The sequence below is a fragment of the Salmo salar genome, chromosome ssa01 (assembly GCF_905237065.1).
Source record: "Salmo salar chromosome ssa01, Ssal_v3.1, whole genome shotgun sequence".
Lineage (NCBI taxonomy): Eukaryota > Metazoa > Chordata > Actinopteri > Salmoniformes > Salmonidae > Salmo > Salmo salar.
This window is the reverse complement of record NC_059442.1, coordinates 2463037-2488124: the sequence shown is the minus strand read 5'-3', so window position 1 is coordinate 2488124 and position 25088 is coordinate 2463037. Positions and strand designations below refer to the sequence as shown.

The window sequence follows — 25088 nt, the reverse complement described above, 5'->3', positions numbered from 1 at the left end:
ACATTTTGTTACATTACAGCCTTATTCTAAAATTGATTAAATAAAAACCTTTCCTCATCAATCTATAGACAATACCCCGTAATGACAAAGCCAAAACAGGTTTTTAGAAATAAACATTTAAAAAAAATATATATATACCTTATTTACATTGGTATTCAGAGCCTTTACTATGAGACTAGAAACGGAGCTCAGGTGCATCCTTTAACATGTCTCACTGTTGACAGTGCATGTCAGAGAAAAAACAAGCCATGAGGTCGAAGGAATTGTCCGTAGAGCTCAGAGACAGGATTGTGTCTAGGCACAGATCTGTGGAAGGGTACCAAAACATTGAAGGTCCCTAATAACACAGTGGCCTCCATCATTCTTAAATGGAAGAAGTTTGGAACCACCAAGACTCTTCCTAGAGCTGACCGCTCGGCCAAACTGAGCAATCGGGGGAGAAGGGCCTTGGTCAGGGAGGTGACCAAGAACCCGATGGTCACTCTGACAGAGCTCCAGAGTTCCTCTGTAGAGATGGGAGAACCTTCCAGAAGGACAACCATCTCTGCAGCACTCCACCAATCAGGCATTTTGTGGTTAGTGGTCAGACGGAAGCAACTCCTCAGTAAAAGCCACATGACAGCCCGCTTGGAGTTTGCCAAAAGGCACTTAAAGGATTCTCAGACCATGAGAAACAAGATTTTCTCGTCTGATGAAACCAAGATTGAACTCTTTGGCCTGAAGGAACAAACGATTAGTCTGGTTTAGATTGTTGTAGGTAGAGGTTAGGGGTTAGGGGTTATGGGTTAGGAGTTAGGAGTTAGGGGTTAGGAGTTAGGGGTTAGGGAACAAACGATTAGTCTGGTTTAGCTTGTTGTAGGTAGAGGTTAGGGGTTAGGGGTTAGGGGTTAGTGAACAAACGATAAGTCTGGTTTAGCTTGTTGTAGGTAGAGGTTAGGGGTTAGAGGTTAGGGGTTAGTGAACAAACGATTAGTCTGGTTTAGCTTGTTGTAGGTAGGGGTTAGGGGTTAGGGGTTAGGGGTTAGAGAACGAACAGTTAGTCTTGGTGGTTCGGTGTGTTGTAGGTAGGGGTTAGGGGTTAGGGGTTAGAGAACGAACAGTTAGTCTTGGTGATTGGGCGTATTGTAGGTAGGGGTTAGGGGTTAGGGGTTAGGAAATGACAACAGGTCATCTTGGTGGTTGGGAGCGTTATAGGTAGGGGTTAGAGGTTAGAGGTTCATGGGTAGGGAACGAACAGGCAATCTTGGTGGCTGGATGTTTTGAAGATAGGGCTGCAGAACCACAGCAAAGTCCTCTTTGAAGAAGCGGTCGCTTTCCAGAAGCTTCTCCAGCCTCCACTGGAAACACAATGGGAGATAGGTATCAATACAGTATCATTTCAAGGGTACTCAGTGGAAGATAGGGAAGTGTACACACAAGTTGCATGCTGGGATAGAGCAGGGGTGGGCACCAATCAGGCCCTTGAGGACCGGAGTTGCCCACCCCTGGGATAGAGGGTTGTATCAACACGCACCTGAAATTCAAAGTTGAGTTCTATAAGTTCCTTCAGGTCAGTAGAGTTATCCTCTGGTAACACCAAGCAGGAGCAGAACCTCCTTGGTAGAGATGACAACATTTCAGTAATTTAACCCCAACCCCTAACATCTAACCCTAGTTCCTTCAGGTCAGTAGAGTTATCCTCTGGTAACACCAAGCAGGAGCAGAACCTCCTTGGTAGAGATTACAACATTTCAGTAATTTAACCCCAACCCCTAACAGATGTCAGTAGAGTTATCCTCTGGTACCACCAAACCCTAGTTCCTTCAGGTCAGTAGAGTTATCCTCTGGTACCACCAAACCCTAGTTCCTTCAGGTCAGTAGAGTTATCCTCTGGTACCACCAAACCCTAGTTCCTTCAGGTCAGTAGAGTTATCCTCTGGTAACACCAAACCCTAGTTCCTTCAGGTCAGTAGAGTTATCCTCTGGTACCACCAAACCCTAGTTCCTTCAGGTCAGTAGAGTTATCCTCTGGTACCACCAAACCCTAGTTCCTTCAGGTCAGTAGAGTTATCCTCTGGTAACACCAAACCCTAGTTCCTTCAGGTCAGTAGAGTTATCCTCTGGTACCACCAAACCCTAGTTCCTTCAGGTCAGTAGAGTTATCCTCTGGTACCACCAAACCCTAGTTCCTTCAGGTCAGTAGAGTTATCCTCTGGTAACACCAAACCCTAGTTCCTTCAGGTCAGTAGAGTTATCCTCTGGTAACACCAAGCGGGAGCAGAACCTCCGTGGTAGAAATTACAACATTTAAAGACACTTGAGTGGAATTGTATCAAGGTTAGGGAGAGCAGTCCTACTTTTGGAGCTCACAGCCGATGGAGGGCCTCTGAACTTCTCTGAGAGCCTCCATGGGTAGGATCTGCACAATGTTCACGATCATCCTAGGGACCTGAGTGGGAGAGAGAGAGAGAAAGAAAGAAAGAACGAGAACAAGAGGGGGAAGAGAGAGAGGGGAAGTGAGAGAGAGGGGAAGAGAGAGAGAGGGGAAGAGAGAGAGGAGAAGAGAGAGAGGGGGAGAAGAGAGCGAGGGGGAGAAGAAAGAGAGAAGAGAGAAAAGAGAGAGAAGAGGGAAAGAGAGAAGAGGGAGAGAGAAGAGAGAGAAGAGGGAGAGAGAAGAGAGAGAAGAGGGAAAGAGAGAAGAGGGAGAGAGAAGAGAGAGAAGAGGGAGAGAGAAGAGAGAGAAGAGGGAGAGAGAAGAGAGAGAAGAGGGAGAGAGAAGAGAGAGAAGAGGGAAAGAGAGAAGAGGGAGAGAGAAGAGAGAGAAGAGGGAAAGAGAGAAGAGGGAGAGAGAAGAGAGAGAGAAGTGAGGGGGGAGAAAAGAGACGGAAAGAGAAATCAGTGAAGAATAAAGGACCACAATATTAGTCATCATAGAATCCCCTTCAGTGCATAATAAAATGTTACAAAATAACTTGACTATACCTCGTTCATCATCGTGTCAAGCATCTCTGTCATGTAGTAGATGAAGTTGTCCGCTGAGAAGAGAGTCTGTGGAATATTAATAACCAATAGTTAAACAGTATCAGTCTTACAGCAGCTAGAACAGCACTGCTCTATTTCTCTGTTTAATATACACCGATTATTACTCTGTCAGATAATCTGGTGAGTTTAGGTAACAGATAATCTGGTGAGTTTAGATAACAGATAATCTGGTGAGTTTAGATAACAGATAATCTGCTGACTTTAGGTAACAGATAATCTGCTGACTTTAGGTAACAGATAATCTGGTGAGTTTAGGTAACAGATAATCTGGCGAGTTTAGGTAACAGATAATCTGGTGAGTTTAGGTAACAGATAATCTGGTGAGTTTAGGTAACAGATAATCTGGTGAGTTTAGGTAACAGATAATCTGGTGAGTTTAGGTAACAGATAATCTGGCGAGTTTAGGTAACAGATAATCTGGCGAGGTTAGGTAACAGATAGTCTGGCGAGTTTAGGTAACAGATAGTCTGGCGAGTTTAGGTAACAGAAAATCTGGCGAGTTTAGGTAACAGATAATCTGGCGAGTTTAGGTAACAGATAATCTGGCGAGTTTAGGTAACAGATAATCTGGCGAGTTTAGGTAACAGATAATCTGGTGAGTTTAGGTAACAGATAATCTGGTGAGTTTAGGTAACAGATAATCTGGTGAGTTTAGGTAACAGATAATCTGGTGAGTTTAGATAACAGATCATCTGGTGAGTTTAGATAACAGATATTCTAGTTATTTGAGTTAACAAACATTGCAATGTATCTAAAGTAGGGCAGAAAGACTAAATGGGCAGGAGTGACTGCATCTACTGGGCAGGGGTGACTGCATCTACTGGGCAGGGGTGACTGCATCTACTGGGCAGGAGTGACAGTATCTACTGGGCAGGGGTGACTGCATCTACTGGGCAGGGGTGACTGCATCTACTGGGCAGGGGTGACTGCATCTACTGGGCAGGGGTGACTGCATCTACTGGGCAGGGGTGACTGCATCTACTGGGCAGGGGTGACTGCATCTACTGGGCAGGGGTGACTGCATCTACTGGGCAGGGGTGACTGCATCTACTGGGCAGGGGTGACTGCATCTACTGGGCAGGGGTGACTGCATCTACTGGGCAGGGGTGACTGCATCTACTGGGCAGGGGTGACTGCATCTACTGGGCAGGAGTGACTGCATCTACTGGGCAGGGGTGACTGCATCTACTGGGCAGGAGTGACTGCATCTACTGGGCAGGGGTGACTGCATCTACTGGGCAGGGGTGACTGCATCTACTGGGCAGGAGTGACTGCATCTACTGGGCAGGAGTGACTGCATCTACTGGGCAGGGGTGACTGCATCTACTGGGCAGGAGTGACTGCATCTACTGGGCAGGAGTGACTGCATCTACTGGGCAGGAGTGACTGCATCTACTGGGCAGGAGTGACTGCATCTACTGGGCAGGAGTGACTGCATCTACTGGGCAGGAGTGACTGCATCTACTGGGCAGGAGTGACAGCATCTACTGGGCAGGGGTGACAGCATCTACTGGGCAGGAGTGACTGCATCTACTGGGCAGGAGTGACTGTATCTACTGGGCAGGGGTGACTGCATCTACTGGGCAGGAGTGACTGCATCTACTGGGCAGGAGTGACTGCATCTACTGGACAGGAGTGACTGCATCTACTGGGCAGGGGTGACTGCATCTACTGGGCAGGAGTGACTGTATCTACTGGGCAGGGGTGACTGCATCTACTGGGCAGGAGTGACTGCATCTACTGGGCAGGAGTGACTGCATCTACTGGACAGGAGTGACTGCATCTACTGGGCAGGGGTGACTGCATCTACTGGGCAGGGGTGACTGCATCTACTGGACAGGGGTGACTGCATCTACTGGACAGGAGTGACTGCATCTACTGGGCAGGAGTGACTGCATCTACTGGGCAGGAGTGACTGTATCTACTGGGCAGGGGTGACTGTATCTACTGGGCAGGGGTGACTGCATCTACTGGGCAGGGGTGACTGCATCTACTGGGCAGGGGTGACTGCATCTACTGGGCAGGAGTGACTGCATCTACTGGGCAGGAGTGACTGCATCTACTGGGCAGGAGTGACTGCATCTACTGGGCAGGAGTGACTGTATCTACTGGGCAGGAGTGACTGTATCTACTGGGCAGGGGTGACTGCATCTACTGGGCAGGGGTGACTGCATCTACTGGGCAGGAGTGACTGTATCTACTGGGCAGGAGTGACTGCATCTACTGGGCAGGAGTGACTGTATCTACTGGGCAGGGGTGACTGCATCTACTGGGCAGGAGTGACTGCATCTACTGGGCAGGGGTGACTGCATCTACTGGGCAGGAGTGACTGTATCTACTGGGCAGGAGTGACTGTATCTACTGGGCAGGAGTGACTGCATCTACTGGGCAGGAGTGACTGTATCTACTGGGCAGGAGTGACTGCATCTACTGGGCAGGAGTGACTGCATCTACTGGGCAGGAGTGACTGTATCTACTGGGCAGGAGTGACTGCATCTACTGGGCAGGGGTGACTGCATCTACTGGGCAGGAGTGACTGTATCTACTGGGCAGGAGTGACTGTATCTACTGGGCAGGAGTGACTGCATCTACTGGGCAGGAGTGACTGTATCTACTGGGCAGGAGTGACTGCATCTACTGGGCAGGAGTGACTGTATCTACTGGGCAGGAGTGACTGTATCTACTGGGCAGGAGTGACTGTATCTACTGGGCAGGAGTGACTGTATCTACTGGGCAGGGGTGACTGCATCTACTGGGCAGGGGTGACTGCATCTACTGGGCAGGAGTGACTGTATCTACTGGGCAGGAGTGACTGTATCTACTGGGCAGGGGTGACTGTATCTACTGGGCAGGAGTGACTGCATCTACTGGGCAGGAGTGACTGTATCTACTGGGCAGGAGTGACTGTATCTACTGGGCAGGAGTGACTGTATCTACTGGGCAGGAGTGACTGCATCTACTGGGCAGGAGTGACTGTATCTACTGGGCAGGAGTGACTGCATCTACTGGGCAGGAGTGACTGTATCTACTGGGCAGGAGTGACTGCATCTACTGGGCAGGAGTGACTGTATCTACTGGGCAGGAGTGACTGCATCTACTGGGCAGGAGTGACTGCATCTACTGGGCAGGGGTGACTTTATATCCAACAATCTATGAAAAAAAATGTTTTTCCTTACTTTGTTTTTACAATAATCACAGATGTCATTCATTCCAATAAGCACTGTCACCAGCTTCCAATCGTCTTTGTAGTTCAGTCCCTGAAATATAGTAATATTATGTCATATAAATGCATTTTGTAGTTCATCTCTGCATGGAAAGCCACACTTATGGCTCGAACACTCCAGTGCACAAGTCTGAAAACGTACAGTTTCTGGAATTTGTCCAGCCTTGTAACGACCCTCCACACGTCCCGTATTTCTACGATAACGAAACACTTTTGTGCCAGATGTGCATACAGTGCCTTCGGAAAGTATTCAGACCCCTTGACTTTCTCCACATTTGGTTAGGTTACAGCCTTAAAATGTATTAAATAGTTTCCCCCTCATCAATCTACACACAATAACCCATAATGACAAAGCCAAAACAGGTTTTTAGAAATGTTGCTAATTTCCAAATAAAAAATGGAAATATCACATTTACCTACAGTGGCTTGCGAAAGTCTTCACCCCCCCTTGGAATTTTTCCTATTTTGTTGCCTTACAATCTGGAATTAAAATAGATTTTTGGGGGGTTTGTATCATTTGATTTACACAACATGCCTACCACTTTGAAGATCCAAAATATATTTTTGGGTGAAACAAACAAGAAATAAGACATAAAAAAAACAGTAAACTTGAGCGTGTATAGCTATTCACCCCCCCAAAGTCAATACTTTGCAGAGCCACTTTTGGCAGCAATTACAGTTACAAGTCCAAGATGGCGTAGCAGTCGGACGTGTGTTTTGTCTTGTCCTGTCCCGAGTAAATGTCGTTTTCCTCATTTTTTTGGTATATATTTCGTATATATTTCAATCTCACTTTCCATCTAAGGACTGAATACACTCTCCTGCAACCCGGCTCATCCAATGTGGTACGGATCTGCTATTTTTATACCTTAGAACCAGAACCCCCATCAGAACCTAGCCAGCTAACTAGCTACTAGTCAGTCAGTTAGCCACTGCTAGCGGTCCTCACCGTTAACTCGGACATCAGCCAGCCTCAGTTCGGTCAATACCTGCCAGTCTGCACAGCGCAATATCAACCCAGAGCATATCGGACTGCTTTTTCTCTACCACATCTCCGGATTCGTACCACAAGCTCTGGACCTTTACACCGGATCATCGCAGCTAGCTAGCTGCAATCCGATTGGCTACTCCTGGCTAACATCTCCGTCCCGAAGCAAGAACCAGTTAGCCTTGAGTTAGCCTCGAGCTAGGCCCATCTCCCGGCTAGCCGAAGAAGTCCACCAGCTAATTCCTGGGCACCAAAACCTCTTTTACCAATTGGCCTGGACCCTTTATTGCCGACACGGAGCCCCGCCGATCCATCACGACTGGTCTGCCGACGTAATCTTCCGAGGAGGTTTCAACAGGCTTTTCCGTTGTGACGTGCCGAAGACCCATCTGCTAGCCCCGGCCCGCTAGATTTCCGAATGCCGTGACTTCCGCTCACCTAGCATAGTAGCGACTACCGAATGGCTCCCGGACTCACCTATTGCTGCTCATTGGACCCTATGATCCCTCGGCTACACATGACTCTCTCTAATGTCAATATGCCTTGTCTTCTGCTGTTTTGGGTAGTTGTTTTATTTCACTGTAGAGCCCCTAGTCCAGCTCAACATGCCTTAGATAGCTCTTTTTGTCACACATGAGACCTCACCTGGGTTAGCTTGTGTCTCCAGAGATGCAAGCTCTCTCATTGTCACTCAATGCCTAGGTTTACCTCCACTGTACCCACACCCCACCATACCCCTGTCTGTACATTATGCCCTGGATCTATTCTACCACGCCCAGAAATCTGCTCCTTTTATTCTCTGTCCCCAACTCACTAGACGACCAGTTCTTATAGCCTTTAGCCGTACCCTCATCCTACTCCTCCTCTGTTCCTCTGGTGATGTAGAGGTTAACCCAGGCCCTGTTGACCCCAGCACCACACCTATTCACCAGGCGCTCTCATTTGTTGACTTCTGCAACCGTAAAAGCCTTGGTTTCATGCATGTTAACATCAGAGTTTCAACCTACTGCAGAGATTGACAGAACTCTGCAGAATTACTATCCAGGCCTAAAAAACACAACAAAAAAACAGTTTGAGCTTCTGCTTTTGAAAACCCATCTCTCCAGAAATTAGTCTCTCACCGTTGTCGCTTGTTATAGACCCTTCTCAGCCCCCAGCTGTTATAGACCTCCCTCTGCCTCCAGCTGTGCCCTGGACACGATATGTGAATTGATTGCCCCCATCTATCTTCAGAGCTCGTGCTACTAGGTGACCTAAACTGGGACATGCTTAACACCCCGGCAGTCCTACAATCTAAGCTAGATGCCCTCAGTCTCACACAAATTATCAAGGAACCTACCAGGTACAACCCCAAATCCGTAAACATGGGCACCCTCATAGATATCATCCTGACCAACTTGCCCTCTAAATACACCTCTGCTGTTTTCAACCAAGATCTCAGCGATCACTGCCTCATTGCCTGCGTCCGAAATGGGTCCGCGGCCAAACGACCAACACTCATCACTGTCAAACGCTCCCTAAAACACTTCAGTGAGCAGGCCTTTCTAATCGACCTGGCCCGGGTATCCTGGAAGGATATTGACCTCATTCCGTCAGTAGAGGATGCCTGGTTATTCTTTAAAAGTGCCTTCCTCACCATCTTAAATAAGCATGCCCCTTTCAAAAAATATAGAACTAAGAACAGATGTACCCCTTTGTTCACCCCAGACTTGACTGCCCTTGACCAGCACAAAAACATTCTATGGCGTACTGCATTAGCATCAAATAGCCCCCGCGAAATTAAACTTTTAAGGGAAGTCAGGAACCAATATACACAGTCTATCAGTTAGGAAAGCTAAGGCTAGTTTTTTGAAACAGAAATTTGCATCCTGTAGCACTAATTCCAAAAGGTTTTGGGACACTGTAAAGTCCATGGAGAATAAGAGCATCTCCTTCCAGCTGCCCACGGCACTGAGGCTAGGAAACATTGTCACCACCGATAAATCTAAGATAATTGATCATTTCAATAAGCATTTTTCTACGGCTGGCCATGCTTTCCACCTGGCTACCCCTACCCCGTCCAACAGCTCTGCACCCCCAGCAGAAACTTGCCCAAGCACCCCCCCCCACACGCTTCTCCTTCCCCAAAATCCAGACTGCTGATATTCTGAAAGAGCTGCAAAATCTGGATCACTACAAATCAGCCGGGCTAGACAATCTGGACCCTCTCTTTCTAAAATGATCCAGCAAAATTGTTGCAATCCCTATAACTAGCCTGTTCAACCTCTCTTTCGTGTCATCTGAGATCCCTAAAGATGGGAAAGCTGCCGCGGTAGTCCCCCTCTTCGAAGGGGGGGGTGACACTCTAGACCCAAACTTTTATAGACCTATATCCATCCTGCCCTGCCTTTCTAAAATCTTCGAAAGCCAAGTTAACAAACAGATCACCGACCATTTTGAATACCACCATACCTTCTCCACTATGCAATCTGGTTTCCGAGCTGGTCATGGGTGCACCTCAGCCATGCTCAAGGTCCTAAACGAGGTCATAACCGCCATCGATTAAAGACAGTACTGTGCAGCCGTTTTCATCGACCTGGCCAAGGCTTTCGACTTGTCAATCACCGCATTCTTATCGGCAGACTCAACAGCCTTGTTTTCTCAAATTATTCCCACGCCTGGTTCACCATCTACTTCTCAGACAGAGTTCAGTATGTCAAATCGGAGGGCCTGTTGTCCGGACCTCTGGCAGTCTCTATGGGGGTTTCACAGGGTTCAATGCTCGGGCCGACTCTCTTCTCTGTGTATATCAAGGATGTCGCTCTTGCTGCTGGTGATTCTCTGATCCACCTCTATGCAGACGACACCGTTCTGTATATTTCTGGCCCTTCTTTGGACACTGTGTTAACTAACCTCCAGACGAGCTTCAATGCCATACAACACTCCTTCCGTGGCCTCCAACTGCTCTTAAATGCAAGTAAAACTAAATGCATGCTCTTCAACCGCTCGCTGCCTGCTCCCGCCCGCCCACCCGACTAGCATCACTACATCACAGGTATATTTCACTGGTGATCCCCAAAGCCAATTCCTCCTTTGGCCGCCTTTCTTTCCAGTTCTCTGCTGCCAATGACTGGAACGAATTGCAACAAAAAAAAATCACTGAAGCTGGAGACTCATATCTCCCTCACTAAGTTTAAAGCATCAGCTGTCAGAGCAGCTTACTGTACCTGTACATAGCCCATCTGTACACAGCCCATCTGTACACAGCCCATCTGTACATAGCCCATCTGTACACAGCCCATCTGTAAATAGCCCATCTGTACATAACCCATCTGTAAATAGCCCATCTGTAAATAGCCCATCTGTACATAGCCCATCTGTAAATAGCCCATCTGTACACAGCCCATCTGTAAATAGCCCATCTGTACATAGCCCATCTGTACATAGCCCATCTGTAAATAGCCCATCTGTACACAGCCCATCTGTAAATAGCCCATCTGTAAATAGCCCATCTGTAAATAGCCCATCTGTAAATAGCCCATCTGTAAATAGCCCATCTGTACACAGCCCATCTGTAAATAGCCCATCTGTAAATAGCCCATCTGTAAATAGCCCATCTGTAAATAGCCCATCTGTAAATAGCCCATCTGTACACAGCCCATCTGTACACAGCCCATCTGTAAATAGCCCATCTGTAAATAGCCCATCTGTAAATAGCCCATCTGTAAATAGCCCATCTGTAAATAGCCCATCTGTACACAGCCCATCTGTAAATAGCCCATCTGTAAATAGCCCATCTGTAAATAGCCCATCTGTAAATAGCCCATCTGTACATAGCCCATCTGTAAATAGCCCATCTGTAAATAGCCCATCTGTAAATAGCCCATCTGTAAATAGCCCATCTGTAAATAGCCCATCTGTAAATAGCCCATCTGTACATAGCCCATCTGTACATAGCCCATCTGTACATAGCCCATCTGTACATAGCCCATCTGTAAATAGCCCATCTGTAAATAGCCCATCTGTAAATAGCCCATCTGTACATAGCCCATCTGTAAATAGCCCATCTGTACATAGCCCATCTGTAAATAGCCCATCTGTAAATAGCCCATCTGTACATAGCCCATCTGTACATAGCCCATCTGTACATAGCCCATCTGTAAATAGCCCATCTGTAAATAGCCCATCTGTAAATAGCCCATCTGTACATAGCCCATCTGTAAATAGCCCATCTGTAAATAGCCCATCTGTACATAGCCCATCTGTAAATAGCCATCTGTAAATAGCCCATCTGTAAATAGCCCATCTGTACATAGCCCATCTGTACATAGCCCATCTGTAAATAGCCCATCTGTAAATAGCCCATCTGTAAATAGCCCATCTGTAAATAGCCCATCTGTAAATAGCCCATCTGTAAATAGCCCATCTGTAAATAGCCCATCTGTACATAGCCCATCTGTAAATAGCCCATCTGTACATAGCCCATCTGTAAATAGCCCATCTGTAAATAGCCCATCTGTAAATAGCCCATCTGTAAATAGCCCATCTGTAAATAGCCCATCTGTAAATAGCCCATCTGTAAATAGCCCATCTGTACATAGCCCATCTGTAAATAGCCCATCTGTAAATAGCCCATCTGTACATAGCCCATCTGTACATAGCCCATCTGTACATAGCCCATCTGTAAATAGCCCATCTGTACATAGCCCATCTGTAAATAGCCCATCTGTAAATAGCCCATCTGTACATAGCCCATCTGTACATAGCCCATCTGTAAATAGCCCATCTGTAAATAGCCCATCTGTAAATAGCCCATCTGTACATAGCCCATCTGTACATAGCCCATCTGTACATAGCCCATCTGTACATAGCCCATCTGTAAATAGCCCATCTGTACATAGCCCATCTGTAAATAGCCCATCTGTAAATAGCCCATCTGTAAATAGCCCATCTGTAAATAGCCCATCTGTAAATAGCCCGTCCAACTACCTCATCCCTGTATTGTTTTTGTTTGTTGTTGCTCTTTTCACCCCAGTATCTCTACTTGCACATCATCATCTGCACATCTATCATTCCAGTGTTGATGCTTAATTAATTATTTCGCCTCTATGACCTATTTACATTTACATTTTTTTTTATTGCCTTACTTCCCTAACTTTACTACACTTGCACACACTGTACATAGATTTTTCTATTGTGTTATTGACTGTACGTTTGTTTATCCCATGTGTAACCCTGTGTTGTTTGTGTCGCACTGCTTTGCTTTATCTTGACCAGGTCGCAGTTGTAAATGAGAACTTGTTCTCAACTGGCCTACCTGGTTAAATAAAGGTTAAATAAAGGTAAATAAAATGTCTCTATAAGCTTGGCCCATCTAGCCATTGGGAGTTTTGCCCGGTCTTCAAGGCAAAACTGCTCCAGCTCCTTCAAGTTGGATGGGTTCCTCTGGTGTACAGCAATCTTTAAGTAATTCCACAGATTCTCAATTGGATTGAGGTCTGGGCTTTGATTAGACCATTCCAAGACATTTAAAAGTTTCCCCTTAAACTCTAAACCTCAACTAAATCTTGTAATAAATAATTTGGAAATTGAGCAAGTTGAGATGACTAAACTGCTTGGAGTAACCCTAGATTGTAAACTGTCATGATCAAAACATATTGATGCAGTAGCAGCTAAGATGGGGAGGAGTCTATAATAAAGCGATGCTCTGCCTTCTTAACATTTACATTTACATTTACGTCATTTAGCAGACTCTTATCCAGAGCGACTTACAAATTGGTGCATTCACCTTAACAACACTATCAACAAGGCAGGTCCTACAGGCCCTAGTTTCTACCTTCTTAACAACACTATCAACAAGGCAGGTCCTACAGGCCCTAGTTTCTACCTTCTTAACAACACTATCAACAAGGCAGGTCCTACAGGCCCTAGTTTCTACCTTCTTAACAACACTATCAACAAGGCAGGTCCTACAGGCCCTAGTTTCTACCTTCTTAACAACACTATCAACAAGGCAGGTCCTACAGGCCCTAGTTTCTACCTTCTTAACAACACTATCAACAAGGCAGGTCCTACAGGCCCTAGTCTCTACCTTCTTAACAACACTATCAACAAGGCAGGTCCTACAGGCCCTAGTTTCTACCTTCTTAACAACACTATCAACAAGGCAGGTCCTACAGGCCCTAGTTTCTACCTTCTTAACAACACTATCAACAAGGCAGGTCCTACAGGCCCTAGTTTCTACCTTCTTAACAACACTATCAACCAGGCAGGTCCTACAGGCCCTAGTTTCTACCTTCTTAACAACACTATCAACAAGGCAGGTCCTACAGGCCCTAGACCTCGACCTTCTTAACAACACTATCAACAAGGCAGGTCCTACAGGCCCTAGTTTCTACCTTCTTAACAACACTATCAACAAGGCAGGTCCTACAGGCCCTAGTTTCTACCTTCTTAACAACACTATCAACAAGGCAGGTCCTACAGGCCCTAGTTTCTACCTTCTTAACAACACTATCAACAAGGCAGGTCCTACAGGCCCTAGTTTCTACCTTCTTAACAACACTATCAACAAGGCAGGTCCTACAGGCCCTAGTTTCTACCTTCTTAACAACACTATCAACAAGGCAGGTCCTACAGGCCCTAGTCTCTACCTTCTTAACAACACTATCAACAAGGCAGGTCCTACAGGCCCTAGTTTCTACCTTCTTAACAACACTATCAACAAGGCAGGTCCTACAGGCCCTAGTTTCTACCTTCTTAACAACACTATCAACAAGGCAGGTCCTACAGGCCCTAGTTTCTACCTTCTTAACAACACTATCAACCAGGCAGGTCCTACAGGCCCTAGTTTCTACCTTCTTAACAACACTATCAACAAGGCAGGTCCTACAGGCCCTAGACCTCGACCTTCTTAACAACACTATCAACAAGGCAGGTCCTACAGGCCCTAGTTTCTACCTTCTTAACAACACTATCAATAAGGCAGCTCCTACAGGCCCTAGTTTCTACCTTCTTAACAACACTATCAATAAGGCAGGTCCTTGTGGTGGCTAATTTCTGCATTACCAAATGAGGAGAGTTAAACTTCACACACCAGTCAGAGTTATACTTAAACTACATCTTTAATAATTAGAGCTTTGCATTAGCACTAGACTTTCAACGATTCACCATTTCTAATGAACCGTTGAGAGTGACAACACAAAAGTACAAAGATCTTTTATAGCCAAGATACACCCCTCTCAACGTACAAGACGAACCACAGATCTTAGGAAGAGTTCACAAAGGGACTTTATAATTGAGAAAGGAGTATCCCATAGCCAGATAGCATTCGCTATAAATTATCGTTCAGTTTGGTCCCTAAAACGAGGTTCTAATCCCGTTCCTGGTACTTCATAGCACAAAAACACCATCTCATCCAATGGCATATATCAATTGTCAACTCTAGATACTCCCATCTCAAGCAAACCCCCTCTTGACCCCACTCCTGGACAAGCTCACTGAGGGGAGTGAGTCTCTAGGTCATACACTATCCCAGGATAAGTGCAACATCAGAGAGGACATACAATGGTTCCAGACACTGCCATACACTGCCATGCCCTCCCCCCAATGCCAAAGGAGGGAGTGACTTGCGCACAGACATTGTGGAGACAAGTAACTGGTTCCCCATTAATCACGCCACCCCTTCACATGGTTTAACAGATCCATTCACATATGAAGACAATGTTCCATCCTGTCCTCTTCCCTTTCTGATATTCTGCATAGCACCAGGGATATGTAAAAGACAAGCCTGACCTCTCCCATCTCTGGGCCCCAAGTGACTGAGCCCCAGCGGAGGGAAGAATTCAGGCTTCCAACACCAAGAGTCCAAAGGGATACATTCTGATTCATCCGCCACATCCTACAAGCCCTAGTTTTGTCGCACCTTGACTACTGTTCAGTCGTGTGGTCAGGTGCCACAAAAAAGGACTTAGAAAAATTGCAATTGGCTCAGAACAGGGCAGCACGGCTGGCCCTTGGATGTACACAGAGAGCTAATATTAATAATATGCATGTCAATCTCTCCTGGCTCAAATTGGAGGAGAGATTGACTTCATCACTACTTGTATTTGTGAGAGGTATTGACATGTTGAATGCACTGAGCTGTCTGTCTAAACTACTGGCACACAGCTCGGACACCCATACATACCCCACAAGACATGCCACCAGAGGTCTCTTCACAGTCCCCAAGTCCAGAACAGACTATGGGAGGCGCACAGTACTACATAGAGCCATGACTACATGGAACTCTATTCCACATCAGGTAACTGATGCAGCAGTAGAATCAGATTTAAAAAACAGATAAAAAATACACCTTATGGAACAGCGGGGACTGTGAAGAGACACAAACATTGGCACACACACACACACACACACACACACACACACACACACACACACACACACACACACGTAGATGTGGTGTTGTAGTGGCCTGAGGGAACACAGTGTGTTGGTGAAATCTGTGAATGTATTGTAATGTTTTGAAAATTGTATAAACTACCTTAATTTTGCTGGACCCCAGGAAGAGTAGCTGCTGCTTTTGCAGGAACTACTGGGGACCCATAATAAACCCCAGGAAGAGTAGCTGCTGCTTTTGCAGGAACTAATGGGGACCCATAATAAACCCCAGGAAGAGTAGCTGCTGCCTTGGCAGGAACTAATGGGGATCCATAATAAACCCCAGGAAGAGTAGCTGCTGCCTTGGCAGGAACTAATGGGGATCCATAATAAACCCCCAGGAAGAGTAGCTGCTGCCTTGGCAGGAACTAATGGGGATCCATAATAAACCCCAGGAAGAGTAGCTGCTGCCTTGGCAGGAACTAATGGGGACCCATAATAAACCCCAGGAAGAGTAGCTGCTGCCTTGGCAGGAACTAATGGGGATCCATATTAAACCCCAGGAAGAGTAGCTGCTGCCTTGGCAGGAACTAATGGGGATCCATAATAAATAGAAGTAGCCAATAGGAAGGTGTCTGTGAATAGTGATGAGGCTTACTGGGTAGGACCTAAACGTGTCGATCATATGTCTGGTCTGGTCAGAGACATTCCTGAGAGGAAAAAACATCAATAATAAAACATTAATGATTTAAGATATATTCAGACCAAACCATCTAGCTCTCTCTCGTTATACACACACACACACACACACACACACACACACATATGACATTATATTATTTTGTACAACAAAGTCCCAAAACGCACGCACGCACACACACACACACACACACACACACACACACACACACACACACACACACACACACACACACACACACACACACAGTTATCTGGAAAAACACATACAGTTATCTGGAAAAAAGCTTTGAGGTTCATTGGTTTTGCGTCAGTAATAAAATGGCAACAATAAAGTGTTATCATAGTTATTAAAGTTAATAAACAAACATTTGAACCCAAAGTACACACTGCTTGTTATTTCACATCCATCCTCTAAGCGCAGCCTCAGTTGACCTTTCTGTCATCAGTAAATACATATAATGTTCTAGTCAGTCCCTCACAGAGTGTTGTGTCCTGTCACAGCGAAGTTGAATCCTGTCTTATTGATGCTAGTAGGGTAGCCATGGAGCGTCCACAGTGGAGCCGGACCCAGCAGCTCGGGGTTAAACAGCTTAAAGATGTCTGGAACCACAGAGAAACAGAACCTTACTCACGGTTGTTACGGATACTTAGAACCTTACTCACGGTTGTTACGGATACTCAGAACCTTACTCACGGTTGTTACGGATACTCAGAACCTTACTCACGGTTGTTACGGATACTCAGAACCTTACTCACGGTTGTTACGGCTCCTCAGAACCTTACTCATGGTTGTTACGGATACTCAGAACCTTACTCACGGTTGTTACGGATACTCAGAACCTTACTCACGGTTGTTACGGATACTTAGAACCTTACTCACGGTTGTTACGGATACTCAGAACCTTACTCACGGTTGTTACGGCTCCTCAGAACCTTACTCACGGTTGTTACGGCTCCTCAGAACCTTACTCACGGTTGTTACGGATACTCAGAACCTTACTCACGGTTGTTACGGATACTCAGAACCTTACTCACGGTTGTTACGGATACTCAGAACCTTACTCACGGTTGTTACGGATACTCAGAACCTTACTCACGGTTGTTACGGATACTCAGAACCTTACTCACGGTTGTTACGGATACTCAGAACCTTACTCACGGTTGTTACGGATACTTAGAACCTTACTCACGGTTGTTACGGATACTCAGAACCTTACTCACGGTTGTTACGGATACTCAGAACCTTACTCACGGTTGTTACGGATACTCAGAACCTTACTCACGGTTGTTACGGATACTCAGAACCTTACTCACGGTTGTTACGGATACTCAGAACCTTACTCACGGTTGTTACGGATACTCAGAACCTTACTCACGGTTGTTACGGATACTCAGAACCTTACTCACGGTTGTTACGGATACTCAGAACCTTACTCACGGTTGTTACGGATACTCAGAACCTTACTCACGGTTGTTACGGATACTCAGAACCTTACTCACGGTTGTTACGGATACTCAGAACCTTACTCACGGTTGTTACGGATACTCAGAACCTTACTCACGGTTGTTACGGATACTCAGAACCTTACTCATGGTTCTTGACACTGAACTCTTGTTAGGTAATTAAAACTGAAAACAAGAAATAAGCAAAGAGCAATTCTAAACGTGTATGTTGTGTTCATTTTCAATTAACTTTTATCTCTGGTTTGAAAACAGTAACACTTATATTGTAACTTACTTGCAAGTGTGATGACATCTTGATAAGTTCCGTAACCTCCAATACTGTATAACACAAAGGAAAGGGACAATGAACTGACACCGATACCTTACCCAGAACCCCTACTCCTAACAGAGGGTCAAGGGTCAAGATCCAAGATGGCGTAGCAGTCGGACGTGTGTTTGTCTTATCCCGTCTTATCCCGTCTTATCCCGTCTTATCCCGTCACGTAAATAGTCGGTTTCGTCGTTTTTTTTCTTCGTGTATAATTTAATCTCACTTTCCACCTACGATCTAAATATACTTTCCTGCAACCTGCCTCACCCAATGTGGTACAGATCTGCTATTTTTATACATTATAGCTGGAACCTCCATCAGGAGTTAGGAACCAATACACCCAGTCAGTTAGGAAAGCTAAGGCTAGCTTTTTCAAACACAAATTTGCATCCTGTAGCACTAATTCCAAAACGTTTTGGGACACTGTAAAGTCCATGGAGAACAAGAGCACCTCTTCCCAGCTGCCCGCTGCACTGAGGCTAGGAAACACTGTCACCACCGATAAATCTACAATATTCGCTAATTTCAATAAGCATTTTTTTCTACAGCTGGCCATGCTTTCCACCTGGCTACCCCTACCTCGTCCAACAGCTCTGCACCCCCAGCAGCAACTTGCTCAATCCTCCCTCTCGCTTCTCCTTCACCCAAATCCAGACAGCTGATGTTCTGAAAGAACTGCAAAATCGGGATCCCTCCAAATCAGCTGGCCTAGACCCTCTCTTTCTAAAATGGTTGCAACCCCTATTACTAGCCTGTCCAACCTCTCTTTCGTATCATCTGAGATCCATAAAGATTGGAAAGCTGCCACAGTCATCCCCCTCTTCAAAGGGGGATGACACTCTAGACCCAAACTGTTACAGACCTATATCCATCCTGCCCTGCCTTTCTAAAATCTTTGAAAGCCAAGTTAACAAACAGATCACCGACCATTTCGAATCCCACCATACCTTCTCCACTATGCAATCTGGTTTCCGAGCTGGTCATGGGTGCATCTCAGACACACTCAAGGTCCTAAGCAATATCATAACTGCCACAGATAAAAGACAGTACTGTGCAGCCGTTTTCATCGACCTGGCCAAGGCTTTCGACTCTGCCAATCACCACATTCTTTTCGGCAGACTCAACAGCCTTGGTTTCTCAAATGACTGCCTCGCCTGGTTCACCAACTACTTCTCTGATAGAGTTCAGTGTGTCAAATCAGAGGGCCTGTTGTCCGGACCTCTGGCAGTCTCTATGGGGGTGCCACAGGGTTCAATTCTCGGGCCGACTCTCTTCTCTGTATATATCAATGATGTCGCTCTTGCTGCTGGTGATTCTCTGATCCACCTCTACGCAGACAACACCATTCTGTATACATCTGGCCCTTCTTTGGACCTGACAAACCTCCAAACAAGCTTCATCCATACAACACTCCTTCTGTGGCCTCCAACTGCTCTTAGATGCTAGTAAAACTAAATGCATGCTCTTCAACCGATCGCTGCCCGCACCTGCCTGCCCATCCAGCATCATTACTCTGGACGGTTCTGACTTAGAATATGTGGACAACTACAAATACCTAGGTGTCTGGTTAGACTGTAAACTCTCCTTCCAGACTCGCATTAAGCATCTCCAATCCAAAATTAAATCTAGAATCTGCTTCCTATTTCGCAACAAAGCCTCCTTCATTCATGCTGCCAAACATACCCTCGTAAAACTGACTATCCTACCGATCCTTGACTTCGGCGATGTCATTTACAAAATAGCCTCCAACACCCTACTCAGCAAATTGTATGCAGTCTATCACAGTGCCATCCGTTTTGTCACCAAAGCCCCATATACTACCCACCACTGCAATCTGTATGCTCTCGTTGGCTGGCCTTCGCTACATATTCGTCGCCAAACCCACTGGCTTCAGGTCATCTATAAGTCTATGCTAGGTAAAGCCCCGCCTTATCTTAGCTCAGTGGTCACCATAGCAGCACCCACCCGTAGCACGCGTGCCAGCAGGTATATTTCACTGGTCATCCCCAAAGCCAATTCCTCCTTTGGCCGCCTTTCCTTCCAGTTCTCTGCTGCCAATGACTGGAATGAATTGAAAAAATAAATCGCTGGAGACTCATATCTCCCTCACTAACTTCAAGCACCAGCTGTCAGAGCAGCTCACAGATCACTGCACCTGTACACAGCCCATCTGTAAATAGCCCATCTGTAAATAGCCCATCTGTAAATAGCCCATCTGTAAATAGCCCATCCAACTACCTCATCCCCATACTGCTATTTTTTTGTTGCTCCTTTGCACCCCAGTATCTCTACTTGCACATTCATCTTCTGCACATCTATGACTCGTGTGTTTAAATTGCTAAATTGTAATTATTTTGCCACTATGGCCGTTTTATTTCCTTACCTCCCTTATCTTACCTTATTTGCACACGCTGTACATACACTTTTTTCTATTGTGTTATTGACTGTATGTTTCTTTATTCCATGTTCCTCTGTTGTTTGTGTCACACTGCTTTGCTTTATTTTGACCAGGTCACAGTTGTAAATGAGAACTTGCTCTCAACTGGCCTACCTGGTTAAATAAAGGTGAAATAAAAGTTTAAAAAGGCACTACACAGGGTAGTGTGTACGGCCCAGTATATCAGGCTCTGATCAGGCCCTACACTCAAACAAGGGCACTGCGTTCATCCACCTCTGGCCTGCTGGCCCCCCTACCTCTGCGGAAGCACAGTTCCCGCTCAGCCCAGTCAAAACTGTTCGCTGCTCTGGCGCCCCAATGGTGGAACAAGCTCCCTCACGACGCCAGGACAGCGGAGTCAATCACCACCTTCTGGAGACACCTGAAACCCCACCTCTTTAAGGAATACCTGGGATAGGATAAAGTAATCCTTCTAACCCCCCCCAAAAAAGATATAGATGTACTATTGTACTATTGTAAAGTGGTTTGTAAGTCGCTCTGGATAAGAGCGTCTGCTAAATGACGTAAATGTAAATGTAAAAATCATTGGGGCCAAGTTTCCTGCCATCCAGGACCTCTATCAGGCGGTGTCAGAGGAAGTCCCTAAAAACTGTCAAAGACTCCAGCCGCCCTAGTCAAACTGTTCTCTCTGCTACCGCACGGCAAGTGGTACCGGAGCACCAAGTCTAGGACCAAAAGGCTTCTTAACAGCTTCTACCCCCCAAGCCATAAGACTCCTGAACGGCTAATCAAAGGGCTACCCAGACCCCTCTTTTACGCTGCTGCTACTCTCTGTTTATTATCTATGCATAGTCACTTTAACTCTACCTACATGTACATATTACCGCAATTACCTCAACTCACCGCCCCCAGCACATTGACTCTGTACCGGTACCCCCTGTATATAGCCTCCACATTGACTCTGTACCGGTACCCCCCTGTATATAGCCTCCACATTGACTCTGTACCGTAACACCCTGTATATAGCCTCCACATTGACTCTGTACCGGTACCCCCTGTATATAGCCTCCACATTGACTCTGTACCGGTACCCCCTGTATATAGCCTCCACATTGACTCTGTACCGGTACCCCCTGTATATAGCCTCCACATTGACTCTGTACCGGTACCCCCTGTATATAGCCTCCACATTGACTCTGTACCGTAACACCCTGTATATAGCCTCCACATTGACTCTGTACCGGTACCCCCTGTATATAGCCACCACATTGACTCTGTACCGGTACCCCCTGTATATAGCCTCCACATTGACTCTGTACCGGTACCCCCTGTATATAGCCTCCACATTGACTCTTTACCGTAACACCCTGTATATAGCCTCCACATTGACTCTGTACCGGTACCCCCTGTATATAGCCTCCACATTGACTCTGTACCGGTACCCCCTGTATATAGCCTCCACATTGACTCTGTACCGGTACCCCCTGTATATAGCCTCCACATTGACTCTGTACCGTAATACCCTGGATATAGCCTCCACATTGACTCTGTACCGTAATACCCTGGATATAGCCTCCACATTGACTCTGTACCGTAATACCCTGGATATAGCCTCCACATTGACTCTGTACCGTAATACCCTGGATATAGCCTCGCTTGTTATTTTACTGCTGTTTCATTATGTTACTTTTATTTTCTATTTTTTTACTTATCTATTTTACATAACACTTATTAAAAAAAAAAATCTTAACTTCTTAAAGTATTGTTGGCTTGTAAGTAAGCATTTAACTGTAAGGTTGTATTGTACCTGTTGTATTCAGCGCATGTGACAAATAACATTTGATTTGAGTTACACTTTAATTGTTGTTGAAGTAAAAAAATCACCTCCATGAAACATGTCGATATTCAACAGGGACCGACAGGATGGTGGAGCCATTGGCAGCAATAGCTGTCTGCAACAGAGACAATATTCACCACATTGGCCAGAGACAATATTCACCACATTGGCCAGAGACAATATTCACCACATTGATCATAGACAATATTCACCACATTGGCCAGAGACAATATTCACCACATTGATCATAGACAATATTCACCACATTGATCATAGACAATATTCACCACATTGGCCAGAGACAATATTCACCACATTGATCATAGACAATATTCACCACATTGGCCAGAGACAATATTCACCACATTGATCATAGACAATATTCACCACATTGATCATAGACAATATTCACCACATTGATCATAGACAATATTCACCACATTGATCATAGACAATATTCACCACATTGATCATAGACAATATTCACCACATTGATCATAGACAATATTCACCACATTGGCCAGAGACAATATTCACCACATTGATCATAGACAATATTCACCACATTGGCCAGAGACAATATTCACCACATTGGCCAGAGACAATATTCACCACATTGGCCAGAGACAATATTCACCACATTGATCATAGACAATATTCACCACATTGATCATAGACAATATTCACCACATTGATCATAGACAATATTCACCACATTGATCATAGACAATATTCACCACATTGATCATAGACAATATTCACCACATTGGCCAGAGACAATATTCACCACATTGGCCAGAGACAATATTCACCACATTGATCATAGACAATATTCACCACATTGGCCAGAGACAATATTCACCACATTGGCCAGAGACAATATTCACCACATTGATCATAGACAATATTCACCACATTGGCCAGAGACAATATTCACCACATTGGCCAGAGACAATATTCACCACATTGATCATAGACAATATTCACCACATTGGCCAGAGACAATATTCACCACATTGGCCAGAGACAATATTCACCACATTGATCATAGACAATATTCACCACATTGATCATAGACAATATTCACCACATTGATCATAGACAATATTCACCACATTGATCATAGACAATATTCACCACATTGGCCAGAGACAATATTCACCACATTGATCATAGACAATATTCACCACATTGGCCAGAGACAATATTCACCACATTGATCATAGACAATATTCACCACATTGATCATAGACAATATTCACCACATTGGCCAGAGACAATATTCACCACATTGATCATAGACAATATTCACCACATTGATCATAGACAATATTCACCACATTGATCATAGACAATATTCACCACATTGATCATAGACAATATTCACCACATTGATCATAGACAATATTCACCACATTGATCATAGACAATATTCACCACATTGGCCAGAGACAATATTCACCACATTGATCATAGACAATATTCACCACATTGGCCAGAGACAATATTCACCACATTGATCATAGACAATATTCACCACATTGATCATAGACAATATTCACCACATTGGCCAGAGACAATATTCACCACATTGATCATAGACAATATTCACCACATTGGCCAGAGACAATATTCACCACATTGATCATAGACAATATTCACCACATTTGTTAAGGAGGAAAGTGACATATTTACTGAGATGAATAGCTACTAATGTCGGATTCTACCCTACCGTCAGAGAGTCCCCCAGGGCTGCTATGACTTTGATATCTGCAGCTTTCACCAACTCCACTGGAATCAAAGGACATCAGCATTAACACCACACACGGAGACTGTTTGGCTGCAGTGTTCTGAAACAACTTTGTCCGGTGTGTTTTTCTCTCAGTTGAATTAAGGACAGCGTCTTGTGATTAGACTCACCTGAGGTTGAGAAGGAGAGGAAAGGAGAGGAGAGACTCACCTGAGGTTGAGAAGGAGAGGAGAGACTCACCTGAGGTTGAGAAGGAGAGGAAAGGACAGGAGGAGAGGAGAGACTCACCTGAGGTGGGAACCGTGGGAGAGGGGCTCATGTCTGGGCAGTGAAAGACGGGGTGTATTGTGGTCGCAGGGAACTCCTGGACAAGACAATAATAAACATGTCTGATGAACTAGCTGATGTAGCTAAGGGGATGTTTGTGGAGGATGTGTAAATCTACAGTACCTTTAGATTCTCCTTCACTTCATTCTGAGGCTGGTTGGACTCCTGCCACCTTTCGTTGCCTTGGAGAGAAATTATTAGAAAGTAAACATACATACATACATACTGGTGTGCAATTTTGTATGGAGTAACATTCTATGGAGGCTTGGAACAATGTGATGCTCTGTCATTTCAGGAAGTTAAAGTGTTGATAAATATAACTGTCTCTCTGGAAAAAACAACCTGTACTTACCATGAACACAAAAACAGGCTAGTATACAGGCTGAAAACAGGGCTGGAGCAATCATGATCTTTTCCCTCCCTGGACAGTGGACAGTGTTTTCAATGAGCTGTTATCTGGAATCATTGACTTTGAGTGAGCCTTCTCACAGCTGTATAAATATTAATAATGTGGCAAAGTCTGCCTTGCAGTCATTATTGTAGGGAGTAACGATAGGATGTTCTCAGCCATATCTGATTACATAATGGTGGAAGGCGCATAGAAAATACATGAGTACCATGTAGTCAAATGCATAGAATCAGACTGCTTTCATTAGGCATAGTTACTCAATATGATTCATTTTATTTCCCCATTTGTAAACTTCTCACCC

At 45.3% G+C, this 25088-nt stretch overlaps 1 protein-coding gene across 1 annotated transcript in view; it reads right to left on the bottom strand.

Annotated features, from left to right (window-relative positions):
• The window catches only part of LOC106560213 (phospholipase B1, membrane-associated), a 49051-nt gene extending 24187 nt beyond the window's left edge, over positions 1 to 24864 (bottom strand). Inside the window, exons 1-13 of the mRNA XM_045705021.1 lie at positions 24731 to 24864; positions 24502 to 24560; positions 24340 to 24415; positions 24034 to 24092; positions 22349 to 22416; positions 18031 to 18074; positions 16772 to 16892; positions 16249 to 16300; positions 6198 to 6278; positions 2962 to 3027; positions 2337 to 2428; positions 1514 to 1595; positions 1236 to 1337 (exon numbers count right to left, since the gene is read on the bottom strand). Coding sequence (XP_045560977.1) covers positions 1236 to 1337; positions 1514 to 1595; positions 2337 to 2428; positions 2962 to 3027; positions 6198 to 6278; positions 16249 to 16300; positions 16772 to 16892; positions 18031 to 18074; positions 22349 to 22416; positions 24034 to 24092; positions 24340 to 24415; positions 24502 to 24560; positions 24731 to 24785 — 957 coding nt within the window. The 5' untranslated portion in view covers positions 24786 to 24864. The remainder of the gene's footprint in view (positions 1 to 1235; positions 1338 to 1513; positions 1596 to 2336; positions 2429 to 2961; positions 3028 to 6197; positions 6279 to 16248; positions 16301 to 16771; positions 16893 to 18030; positions 18075 to 22348; positions 22417 to 24033; positions 24093 to 24339; positions 24416 to 24501; positions 24561 to 24730) is intronic.
• Positions 24865 to 25088: the final 224 nt, after the last annotated feature.